At 42.3% G+C, this 13,732-nt stretch overlaps 1 protein-coding gene across 1 annotated transcript in view; it reads left to right on the top strand.

Moving 5' to 3' along the window:
* The window catches only part of LOC309560167 (galectin-4-like), a 63,561-nt gene that overhangs the window by 33,121 nt on the left and 16,708 nt on the right, over positions 1–13,732 (top strand). The window contains exons 4-7 of the mRNA XM_082263731.1: positions 1,400–1,534; positions 1,856–1,891; positions 1,990–2,019; positions 7,988–8,070. Coding sequence (XP_082119857.1) covers positions 1,400–1,534; positions 1,856–1,891; positions 1,990–2,019; positions 7,988–8,070 — 284 coding nt within the window. The remainder of the gene's footprint in view (positions 1–1,399; positions 1,535–1,855; positions 1,892–1,989; positions 2,020–7,987; positions 8,071–13,732) is intronic.

The following is a 13,732-nucleotide window of genomic DNA, read 5'->3' as shown; positions in this document are numbered from 1 at the left end:
CATGCTCTCCCCCTTCACTGCTTCCTCTGGGCCCCCGGCCCGGGGCTCTGCTCCGGCTGCTTTTTGCTCGCCGGGCGGGTTGGGCTGGGTGGCGCCTGTTGGGCCTGGGCACAGGGCGGTGGCTGGGGGCCAGGGTGGTTTGGTCAGGGCTGACCGAGCAAGGAGGACCTCTGCTGGGGTGCGGTGTACACTGTCCACGCCAGGGGGGGGGGCAGACTGCGTCCTCATCCTTGTCTCACGCTTGGTGAGACACTGATGGGCACTTTTTGCTCCTTTTCACCAGGGGAGGCCTTTGGGCGTGTCTGCGGTGGAGGCGGTGTGGCCTTTTTTAAGGGCGTCTGTGTGGCCCAGGGGGTGATTGCCCCCTGCCCAGTCCACCCGCCCCTAAGCCCCTTTGTTTTCTGCCATTAACAGCCATCTCTGTCAATGAAGCATTAAATGCTACCTCTTAGGTGGATGGTAGAGGATTTTTGAAAATTGTATGACAGAGATAAAGCTTGGTCCTAGGAAGGACTAAGACTTCATTTGGACTAGAAATTTAGGTCCCATGTCTGGATGGCCATAGAATCTAAAAAGGCTCCTCGGGAGCACAGGAATCAATCTGAGGACTAACACAGATACTTGCAGAAAGTACAAGGTACAAGGTGCCTGCATTTCAATACTATTGTTAGGTTAAAAATCTTTTAGGCCAGATTAAGTTAGCTTTATGTTTTGGGTGGATGGATGAGTGTGTGTGTGTTTTTCCATAATGCATGCATTTTAACATTATGGGGTGTGTTGACAGAAGAAAATAGCACAGCAATTTTACCAGTGAAAGTGCATGTACAATTATTAAGGACGGGGAAAAGCCCCAATGTCTGTGTCTATGGACGCAGGCAATGGGGTTCGGGAACGAGCCTGTACAAGCACCCCCCTTAACAATCATCTTGCAGGGGGAGGCACTGGGCAGGGGGATGAGCCAGGAGTGTCACTGGGGTACCTGAGAAGAGAAAGATCATTGCACGGAGCAGGTAAGTATAACATGTTTAGAATCACTTTAACTCTGGTGCCTATTGGTAAATATTAATACAATGTCTTTCTGACTACATAATCTGTTCCAATGACCTCAATTGGAATTGAACAGAAGAATGTCTTTATTAGTGGCAAAGTAGGTAAGGACAGTGCTCATCATAAAATATAAAAGTCTCATAAAATGAGTTGTCAGTACAAAGACCCTTTTTATCATAAGATGTTAAAATTCAACTCTCCTTTTCACAATTAGGTGGGAATTGTTCCACCAGTGTTTTTTTTAATCATGTATGAACAAGAACTATTCTATACAGGTCTATAGGAATGTATAGCGCTCGCAGTTTATTTCTAGTTCGTAAGTAACCCCTCATGTATCTTTCTCATCATGCAGGTATATGCCAACGGGGATCGTTTCTATGAGTTTGGACACCGTATTCCTTTTGACCAAGTGAGGTGGGTCACTGTGTCTGGAGATATCATCGTCCAACACCTGGCCATCCTTGGCAGTGGCCCTGGAGTGAAGGGAGTAAGTAATGTTGATGGGTGTTGTCTGGAATCTAATAAGTAATGGCACACTGGAACCAATAAATATAGTTAGGAAATGTTTCCCAGACTGAGAGGTGTATGCCCAATCCCCCTTCCTTTTTGCTTCATTGTCATAAGCTTGTATGAGCCAAGTGTCAGGGTGGATATGTTCATCTATATTATACAGTATTTATATACTACTAATTAGTTTGCATTTGACATTATTTCCAGTGCAGAATGCAAATGTTGTGACAGAGTCAGACTGATTGTTATGAGCAACACTGGTAGGTGCTAGAAGCTAATGATCATATTTCTATTGCAGGGTCTTGTATTGTCGGCATTGCAAACTGAGCTTATTGTAAGTATTGTCAGGTAAAGGTAGATTTGGTAGTCCTTTTTTTTTTCTTGTTGTTGTTTTCTTTACTGATATGTTCTTGTCTTCATTTTATCCTTTAGCCTGTGATGGGACCTCCAGCCATACTTCCAGTAAGTATCCAAACGTATTTCTAACCATATCAAATGCAACACAAGTAACAAATGGGGATTGATTATCTGATGTTGAACTGGGAGAAAATGTAGGTTCTAGTGATCACTAATGTGATCGGTGTGACAAAAGGACAAAATTTGCTGAAATGGGGAAATTTCGATTTAAATAATTAATTGAAGTGTTGGGAGCAGGGGAGGACTGGCAGCCTTGGGCCTGGGGGGCAAGTCCAGTCAAGTGGCCCATTGAACCACCGAGCTCACCATCTATGCCCACCTGGTTTATAACGGATATTGATGTTATAAAGCGAGACAAATATGATACAATGTGGTAACATAATTTAATGTTAATAGCAACAAAGGAGGTTTAACAAAAATAATGCATCAATGCAGCCTCACCAGTGCCCATCAGTCCAGCCTCATCAGTGCCCATTAATGCAGCCTCACCAGTGCCCATCAGTCCAGCCTCATCAGTGCCCATTAATGCAGCCTCACCAGTGCCCATCAGTCCAGCCTCATCAGTGCCCATTAATGCAGCCTCACCTGTGCCCATCAAGGCATCCTGATCATTGCCCATCAATGCAACCTGATCAGTGCCCATCAATGCAGCCTGATCAGTGCCCATCAATGCAACCTGACCAGTGCCCATCAATTCAGCCTCACCAGTGCCCATCAATGCAGCCTCACCAGTGTCCATCAATGCAGCCTCTCCAGTGCCCATAAATGCAGCCTCACCAGTGCAGCCTTATCAGTTCCCATCAATGCAGCCTGATCAGTACCCATCAATGCAGCCTCACCAGTGCCCATCAATGCAACCTGATCAGTGTCCATCAGCTCAGCCTCATCAGTGAAAGAAGATTATTGGTGAACCCAACAAAAACTGCGCAAAATGAATGTGATGTATAAATAAATAAACACTACTCACATCTATAAATGTGTTTAGGGTGAAATTGCTTCCACTCTGCGAGCTGCAAAATCAACGTGAATAACGTGACAAATGAAAAAGTGAAAAAATGTGGCGCTCAACAGTTTGATAAAACACAAAGTAAATTATTCCAATGTGCAAATGTTCGTGCAAAAAAACTGTCCAAAAAAAAAAAAGGGTTAAGCAAACAGCCAATGATGGAAACACAGACTTGATAGGAGTGAATCTCAAAAAAGCCTCCACCTCCACACGATCACCCAGTGAAATGTATAGGTACCGCTTACCAGAACCACTGGACCCCTTAGTTATAGGGGGTCAAACACGCTTATTGATCCACATCAGATCCGACCTTGCACATCCCCCTCTCACACAGGCGAGATAGGAGCCGCCGCTCCACGCCTGCGTTCCTTAGACCCTTAGATTGGGAACGTGAGACCGTAAACTTCCGGGTCTAAGGAACGCAGGCGTGGAGCGGCGTCTCCTATCCCCAGCAAACTGAAAATGATCCTTTGATGAGTAATACTGCACCATGAGAGCCTGTTTGTCATTTCTCTCCATCTATGACTTGGTTCTTTAATGCTCCATCGATTTGGCTACACACTGTCGCCTGTGTGAGAGGGGGATGTGCAAGGTCGGATCTGATGTGGATCAATAAGCGTGTTTGACCCCCTATAACTAAGGGGTCCAGTGGTTCTGGTAAGCGGTACCTATACATTTCACTGGGTGATCGTGTGGAGGTGGAGGCTTTTTTGAGATTCACTCCTATCAAGTCTGTGTTTCCGTCATTGGCTGTTTGCTTAACCCTTTTTTTTTTTGGACACTAGAAACAGTTTTTTTGCACGAACGTTTGCACATTGGAATAATTTATTTTGTGTTTTATCAAGCTGTTGAGCGCCACATTTTTTCACTTTTTCAGCCTCATCAGTGTCCACCAGTGCAGCCTCATCAGTTTCCATCCATGCAGCCTCATCAGTCCCCATCAACGTAGCACCACCAGTGTCCATCAGTGCAGCCTCATCAGTGCAGCCTGATCATTGCCCATCAATGCAGCCTCATCAGTGCAGCTTGATCAGTGCCACCTATCAGTGTCCATCATTGCCACCTACTAGTGCTGCATATCAATCCAGCTTAATCATTGCTCCTGATCAGTGCTTACCATTGCCGCCACATTCTCTGCCCTGCTGACCCCGTCCTATGTCCCACTGACCCCCATCCTCTGCCCTCATGTCCCAGGGTCTGATAAGGAAGCCGCAGCCATTCATTGTGAACAGCTGTGGCTTCCTCATCAGACCCTGAGACAAGAACAGTATACTGTGGCTGGGGTGGGATAAATGTAGATGGGGGTGCCCGATTTAAATCTTGCCTAGGGTAGCACAAAAATAAAATACACCACTGGACACTGATGCAGTAGTGACTAGTGGCAGTCATTAACCCCTTTGTGCTGCATTAGTTGTACCAGTGTCAGTGTTTATTAACCATTTCATGCTGCACAATACAGGGGTTAATTAACACTGACACTGGTGCCACTGTCACTAATGCAGCACAAAGGGGTTAATTAACTGTCACTGGTCACTAATGCATTAGTGGCCATTGGCAGTACATTAACCCCCTCCATGCTGCATTTTACAAACAGCATTGTAAATTAACTCCTCGCCTCAATGAGTTAATCACTTGAGCCATTTCACACATCTACAACACTGACATAACATTGCCTTATGTAAGGTGTATTATCAGCCTGAGCAGCCTCTGAAAACTCACTATTCCACAGGGCTTCACTGGGCTGGCTCCTCGCAGTTCCTTGCAGAAGCACTCTCCTCCGTCCTTTCTTCCCGCCTCCTGACCTCTGGATGACATCACGCTCGGCCGGGACTAGAAAGCATCTGTCGGGTGGAGATCACTCCGCCTGACAGGGAAGTGACTGGACTCACCAGTCAAAAAGGCCACTCGCTCCGCACCGATTCCACCCCTGCAGACAGGCATGACACCCGCCAGCCACCGCTACATTATAGTATACTTGCAGAGCTGCAGCAGAGCAGTGATGCTCCGCAAGTATAACACAATGTAGCGGCGGCCGGCGGGTGTCATGCCTGTCTGCAGGGGTGGAATCGGTGCGGAGCGAGTGGCCTTTTTAGGAAGCATCAGAGCGGCCTGGAGGGCAATCGCCTCCCTGCCTCCCGGCCCAGTCCGCCTCTGGTTGGGAGTAAAACAGGAGTAAGTAATCAGTGGGCACTGTTTAAAGTCTACCATCCTGAAGGTAACTAGATTATATATATCAGGCAAGTTAGTAAGAGAAAACGGAAGAAAAAAACAATATGGTTCACTAAACAGCTAATTAGGATAGTAAAGGAAAAAAAAAACAGTATATAGAAGATTCAAGGAAACAGGAGATGTAATTGACAGAAGAGTATAAAATTAGACAAAAGGAGAACAAACAGATTATTAGTGCTGCCAAAGCACAGAAAGAGGAGGAAATTGCTAAATCTATTAAAGGAGATCAAACCTTTTTAAGTAAATTAGTGATATAAGGAGAAATACAATGGGATCACTAAAATTAAAACTGGGCACAACACTTATATGGAGATAGACCTGGATGTAGCAAACAATTAATGAAACAATTACTTCTGTTCAGTCTTCTCAGAAACAAATTGTACTTATACTGAGTTGGGGAATCATATGGTTCAAGTAATGACGGTTAATTTTTAGAATTTCTGTAGAGGTAGCAGAGGAACTGGCTCGGTGAAAGCTTAATAAAGCAATGGGCCCTGATGGTATTCATCCCAGAGAACTTCAAGATATAGTTGTTGGACCATTAATGGATCTTTTTAATCAATCTCCAACAGGAGAAGTTCTCCATGACTGGCGGACAGCTAATATTGTAACTATCCACAAGAAGGGCAGCAAAGATGAAGCTGGCAATTACAGGCCAGTGAGTTTAACATTGGTTGTAGTCAAGTTAATGGACTTTCCTAAAAAAAAGGATTTTTTTTTTTTTTCAAAATCAATTTTTACTGGGTTTTTAACAAGGTTAACAGCACAATTATCAACAGGTAAGTATTAACACGTGGGGAAGGGGGGGTTACATATAGTGATGTCACACAATAGCATTAACATCTGCAGGTAATTAATACAAAAATACAATAATCATTTTCCGATCCATAGTAGCCATGGGTTCCATGTGCGCTGGAAAGAAGCTAGCTTATTCTATCTATTAGCGATAAGTCGTTCATGTTCATACGTATGGTTAACGTACGTGATGACTTCAGAGACATTTGGGATAGAGGAGGACTTCCATTTCCTGGTAATTTGTATTCTGGACACTAGAAGAATGTGCGCAACTATGGTCCTGAGGTGGGAGGGAAAGTTATCTATCTAGGGATTCAAAAGGGCCAAAGCTGGGTCAGGTGGGGTAAGAATGCCTGTGAAGGAGGATGTTAGTCTAAATATCTAATGCCAAAAACTTGTAAGGCTTTTACAAGACCACGAGGTGTGAAGGAGGTTTCCTACCTGGCCACAATCTCTCCAACATAGAGAGGAATGTGTCGGATAAAGAGAGTTGAGTCGGAAAGGGGTCAGGTACCATCTGGATAATACTTTAAATGAAAGTTCCCAGTGATTGGCGCAGTGTGATATGGAGTAGGTAAAAGGGATTATTGATCAATTAAATACACAACTTGCTGGACCCAAAGCAGCATGGCTTTACTGGGGGCAGATCCTGTCAGACTAATCTACTTGAATTTCTCTACTATATTACTAATGTTTTGGACCAGGGTGGTGTTGTGAACATAGCATATCTTGATTTCAGCAAGGCATTTGATACAGTTCCACATAATGAACTAATACAAACGTTGTACAAGCTAGGACTTAAACCTTGGGTGGTTCAGAGGATATGCAGTTGGCTAAAGGATAGATACCAGAGTGTGGTTGTAAATGGGGTTCACTCTGAACAAAGAACGGTCACTGGTGGTTTACCACAAGGGTCTGTACTAGGGCCTGTTCTGGCTATTCTATATGTAAGTGATATATCTAAAGGTTTGTTGGGGAAGGTATGTACTTTTGCTGATGATACAAAGGTATGTAATTGAGTTGGTAACATGGAACATGATTTGGCATTGCTGGAAGATTAGTCAAAGCAGTAAAAACTGCAGTTCAATGTTTCTAATCGTAAAAACATGCGCCCAGGGAAAAACAATCCCTTGAGTGAGTACAACATTGGGAGTACAGTGTTGGCCAGCAGTACAGAAGAAAAGATTTGGGGGTAATTATTTCAGATAATTGCAAAATTAGCAAACAGTGTAACCAGGCAGTGGGAAAAGCAAATAGAATTCTAGGATGCACCACTTGAGGAATCACCAGTAGGAGAAAGGAGGTTCTGATTCCCCTATATAGAGCATTACTGAGACCTTATTTAGAATACTGTGTGCAGTTCTGGAGACCTCACTTACAGAGATGGGTAACAAAAATGGTGAAAGGTTTAGGGGATAAAACACATTTTGAAAGACTTTAGGAATTTAATATGTACAGTCTGGAGTATAGAAGGGAAAGAGGAGACATGACTGCAACCTTTAAATACATCAAGGGGGAGAATAGGGTGGAGGAGGGCAGTTTTTTCAATATTAAACCAAAATCAAGAACACAGGGACATGACCTCAAACTAGCAGGAGGAAAGTTTTTTTAATCTTAAAGTATAATTTTAATGAAGGGTGGTTGATGCTCGGAATAAACTTCCAGCAGTAGTAGTGATCCAAATAAGTTAACAAAAAAAAAAAAATGCAAAACATGTATAAAAAAAAATACAAAAATGGACAGACTCGATGGACTACTCAGTCTTTTTTCTGTTGTCACTTTTGTATGTTTCTATAGTACATTTCCTCACTTTAACAAAAAAGTTTCCATGTTGCATATAGCAGCCAATCAAATTCTAGTAATGACAATTCTAACAGAAATTTGAAAAAGCATTTTTTAAAAAAAAATTTTTACTGAACATTTAGAAACCGATTTCCTCTTTTTATATTCATCTTTCAAATTTAGACTTTTTTTCCATTTTAGACAGTCCCATTCAAGGCTTTCATCAATGGGGGAATGATACCAAAGCGCTCTGTGGTTGTGGAAGGAATCCCAACGGGCAAAAGGTAAGTCATTTTTTTCCAAATTCTGGGGAGAGCGGTCTGCAGATAGGAACATGAGTTGAATGTAACTACTAATAATCCAAAGGATCAACTATCAAAATATTTTTTAGGGTGCCCATGAGGGCTGAAACAACTAATCGATTAATCGACAACTAATCGATTATAAAAGTAGTTGTCAACTATTTTCATAATCGATTAATCGGTCAGCTGACTAGTTGTCCTGCATACAGAATGCATTATTTTTTTTACATAATAGGAAATACAATGAAGCACACATACAGCGCCACTGCTGTATTTAGGTCTAGGCCAACAAGGCCTAGGGCAGGCAGTTTGTGGGGGGCCGCAAAAAAGCCGCCCCCCCCCCCCCGCATGAAAAAAAACCCCGATCCCCTGCTAAAACCTGAAAAAAAAGAAAACGTCTGCGGCACTGCGCATGCGCCGCTGCCACTCGGGAAAGAAATCACTTTAAAGACTGTGTACAGGGAAGATCAGCATCTGAACCTAAAGAAGGTGGGGGCTGATAGACTGGAGGTAATATAAGGCATTAGAACTACATTTAAGGTAAACTTTTACCAGTATTGTATTTAAAATCATATCCGTGGAAAAAGGCTCAGCTTTAAGTACTACTTTAATATAAAATATTGATATATCCTTTTCACCCTTCATAAACTGTAGCTTCATGTCTGATTCCTAGTTAAAATGCCCAAATATCCTACTTCTGGGTGTATTTATTTATATATATATATATGTATAATCTAAGTAATATATATTATTACTTTCACTGTTTCACAGTAAAAATGATCCCCTTATAGTAGCGATTATCTGCTCTTTTTGTACTATAAAGGGCTCATTTTAGTTTTTTTAACCCCATTATGACAGGTGATACAAAAAAACAAAAAAAGCATGCTGCTGCTACTAAACGTCTTAGGCCTGGTTCACACCTATGCGTTTTTTGGTGCTTTCAAAGACCCGCACTACAGTTCATTTAACATGGTTTCTTATGGGACATGTTCACAGCTTTGCTTTTTTTCAGCCGCTGGAAATTTGGAATGGGTCAAGGACTTTTTTCCAATGCAAAATGTTGCTTTTTTGGTTCAATAGATTTCAATGGAGATGCTGCAGAAAAGCATGTAGTGTGTTTTTGCCACGATTTGCCTTTTTAAATCTGCCCGACAACAAATTAGCCAAAAAAAAGCAAAAAAAATGCAAATCGCAACAAAATCACGGGGGCAAAAATGCAAAACACACAGCAAAAAAGACTGCAGAAACGGATCAAAAGCAAACTGCATAGGTGTGAACTGAGCCTTATGCTACCCATACATGTATATATTTTTGGATGAGAATATTCATACGAAAAATCTTTGTAAATTTGAAAATTTTTACTTGCTTTTAACATTAAGATTTAAAATGAATAATTTCTGAACGAAAACCATTCACTGCCTGAAAATTCCTTTGACCAAGAAGTTTTCTATTCTGCCCCTTTGAATTTTACCATGACTGTGGTAGAAAACGAACGTCGATTTGACCCCACTAACGATTTGAAAATCGAACAAACGTTCTTAAAATGAAAATGTTTTTTTTTTTTTTTTGAAGGAAGACATTGTTTTTGTATGGCCAGCATAAGTGACAGCAGGCGCAGATAGCTTTTATCGAGCCACCTGCCTGTGACAAGGGAGTCTGTCATACATAATATATTACAGTCCTGATTAAAAATTGGCAAAACAATCTTTCATTTTTTCTTTAAATAAAAAATTTGATCTGAGTCTGATATTTACCAGATTCAACCTCTAATAGTATATACAGTATATCTCTTCTGTCTGTTATTCTCATAGTGGATTAGAGATTTTGCTCCCTAACCATATAGTTGGGTATTTATGTTTACCACTGCATATAGATGTTGAAGAATATATTGCCTTTTTTTTTTTTAGGTTATTTTCCGATTAATCAATTAATCGAAACAATAATCGGCCAACTAATCGATTATGAAAATAATCATTAGTTGCAGCCCTGCCCGTTCAAACAAGTTTTTTCCTTGCACCTGGAAACGTTACCTCAACTTTTTCTGCGTATTCATGCTGAGCTCTCGGAGCTAAGCCTCCTATTCCCAATGTACATCAACCCAGAGTTGCTATTTGCTAATGAGGCTGTAGTAGAGTGTTCTAGAAGTGTTATGCTGGCCATACATGGATCGAAATTCAGCTGGTCCATTCGATCCATCTATAGGCAAGCTGATTAATTGGTTGTCAGACTGTCAGATTTTTTTACATGCGACTAATGCCGGCAGCTAGCAATAATCATTGTGTTCTGCCATCTGGAAAGGTTTCCATCGCTTCCTGACTGGCAGAACACAATAGTGCTGCAGGGGGCATTTCCCCATCAACATTGATTGTGTTGATGGGGGAGTCAAGTGATTTTCTTTCCTTCCACCATTCTGGTTTTCTGGCCAGCTCTTTTATGCTCCCTTTCCCTTTTGTCACCTGACAGCAGGCTTTTTAGTCTATTTTCCATCCGTCCTGGGGATGGGATCGGATGAGAACGGACAGGCGGTTCGCTCTCATCCGATTCCCCATAGAGAGCAGCAGGGCTCTGACACCTCTCTCTCCGCACACAGTGCGGAGACGGAGCTGTCATCCGCCGGCTCAGCGGGGATCGGCGGATCGATCCCCGCTGAGCAGATCACAGTCCGCAACGGAATGCGGACCGTGTGAAAGGGGCCTTAAGTGGATAACATGTGCAGAATTGTGTCTGGGTAACTCTCAAACACACCTAATGGAAACTTATTACTGCCTCTCACATACAGAATACCTACACATATGACAATGGAGAATTTGCCAACTGCCACCAATAAGATTGAGACCTGCCTTAAAATATTGCATATGACTGTTGATATAGAGTTTTCCAGTGCAGGCTTTGGGAAGTACACACCCAATGACCTTGTAAGGTGTTTTCTAGATGATAGTTGCAGTGGATTTTAGATAACTCAGATAAAGGTAAACGGAGTGAAGAGTGGCAGTGTTACCGTAGCTAGACAGCATTAGACATTCACTGATGACTTTCCCTTGCTGCATAGAATAACACCTGAAATGACTCATCAGCTTTATCGCTTCATCTTACCTTATAAGAGTATTCATATACTATAATTCTGATGTTAACCCACTAAACAATACATTACAGTTAAATTGGATGTATTAATATTCCATTTTACACATTCCATTTATCTGTAGGACGGATGTTAACATCACCAAATTACATTATTAATATTTAGAGAAAAAAAACTATCTCTTGCTCGTCAAAAATAAAAGCAATGGTTGTCCCCCGGTGTTCTGCCTAGGCAGTCTAGATGACACGGTCCCCAGCTATTATTGGTGCAGAGAATCTATTCTTTTCAGTTAGCAGTGAGACAGAAAAGGCATCCCGTATGCATAGGGATAATAATAGTTACTAAACCCACAACAGTAAAATCAGTGTGTATATGCAGTAAAGCATGCTTCTTAAGCCCTGTACACACGTACCGATCGTCGGCCGAAAAGCTTCGGCCGACAACCGATCTGCCGATTGTAGGCTTGTTAGTATGATGCCTCCGACAGCCGACAGCGCACATTCGGCCGAAAAGAATCTGTCATGCAAGCATTAAAATTTTTGTATGCCGACACCAGAGCGGCCGATTGTTCGCCAGTCAGTACAGATTTCGGCCGACAGACCGCAGATTTGCAAGACTGGGCATGCTCAGAAAAGGAAAGACACAGGGAAAGTTAACCATTACATGACATCACTTCTGCAGTCGGCTGTAGTCGGCGGACAAAATTCTTGTGCAGTCTTTTGCACTTTTCAACAGACACCGACAGCCCTGGACAAAAGACGGCCGATCGTTCGCCGACGATCGGTACGTGTGTACGGGGCTTTATACTCACTGTGGAACCTAAGGGGCTAATCCTCTGCATTGTGTAAAAAGGCTGTATGTTCCTGTCTTCTCTGATCCTCCCCTTCTTCCACAGTCCCCAAACCATCTCCTGATGGTACAGAGGCTAGGCGACAGGCCGCACATGCTCAGTTTGGTGTGTATTACTAGAGAGTATTTTATTTCCTTGGGAGAGATCAGCACAGGGCCAATCAGCACTGTCCAGACAGAGGGTCAGAGGTCCTGCAACCTGATAGGACAGCCGGTGCAGTATTAAAAAAAAAAAAACGAACTCATCCTACAAGCTTTAACCAGACACTGATAGAAGTCACAAGACTGCCATATACTGCTGATGAGAAAAGGTATTTAGCAGGTTATATTTACTAAAACTATTGCATTTCCATGTTCTGTGTACTGTAAGAGACCAGATATAGTGATTGCAGGGTCCTGGGTTTAGTAACACTTTAAGCCTAGTACACACTAATCATTTATTTTCTCATTTAACCCTGCAGAGTTGAACAGAAAAAAAAAATGAACAGCTCTGGAGAAACCACTGTACTAACTATCCAACTTTAGTACAGTGATCTACACTGCTATTCTATTTTGTTCTGATGACCAAAAGACAGGCTTCTGTTGGACCAACTGCACTACACATGGGCCGAATGTCAGCCGGTTTTTATGCAACTGGCCGATGCTGCCCAACATTCAGCCTGTGTGTACTAGGCTTTAGCTCATCTCTTTCACATGTACCATAAAAAAATAAAATAAAAATTACAGTACAGCTAAAATGTTTTTATCAACGGCATTTACTTGTATGTAGTATGTATGCTATGTATCTAAATGTATAACACGCAGAATCTTTGTTTTAAAATTCAACATTACATAGGATTTCCAGAGCACTATGAGCTAGCTAAAGAGCCATCACAACAGAGCTGCTTGCTTTAACCACTTTACCACTAGAGGATTTTGCTGTCTTACGTCTGGGCCACTTTTTGCGATTTGGCGCTGTGCGACTTTAACTTACAAATGCGCGGTCGTGCGACGCCATACCCAAACGAAATTTACGTCCTTTTTTTTCCTACAAACAGAGCTTTTTTTTGGTGGTATTTGATCACCTGTGCGATTTTTACTTTTTGCGCTATAAACAAAAAAAGAGCGTAAATTTTGAAAAAACAACAATATTTTTCAGATTATTTTATATGAAATTCCCCCCCAAAAAATGTAAAAATCAAAATTTTTTGGTAAAAAAATTCACAATAAGCGTATTTTGATTGGTTTGCGCAAAAGTTATTGCGTTTACTAACAAAGGGAAAGATTTCTGTAATTTTTGGTGTTTTTTTTTTAACACGTAATGGCGGCGATCTGCGATTTTTTTTTTGTGGGACTGCGACATTGTGGCGGACAGATCGGACCCTTGACTGACATTTTTGACACTTTTGGGGGTACCAGTGATATTACTACAGTAATCAGTGCTATATATATGCACTGTTACTGTAAAAATGACACTGGCAGGGAAGGGGTTAATTTTATTGGAGAGGGAGGGGTTAATGTATGCCTGGTGCTTACTGACGTGTGTGGGGGGAGGTGACTGAGTGACACAAGGACAGATCGCATGTTCAGCTATGCTGAACCCTGCAATCTGACCCTGCCTGTCACTTGGGAGATCCGCCCGCTTGTGTTTACACAAGCAGGCGGATCTCCACACTAGATCCCCGACGATCGGGGAAGAGCAGCGGCGATCGCCGCTGCTCCTCCCCTGGCCCGACT

Source organism: Pelophylax lessonae, assembly GCF_965119305.1.
Source record: "Pelophylax lessonae genome assembly, chromosome: 7".
NCBI classification, from domain to species: domain Eukaryota; kingdom Metazoa; phylum Chordata; class Amphibia; order Anura; family Ranidae; genus Pelophylax; species Pelophylax lessonae.
Note: the sequence above shows the minus strand (reverse complement) of the source record. Positions and strands in the feature narration are given on the sequence as shown.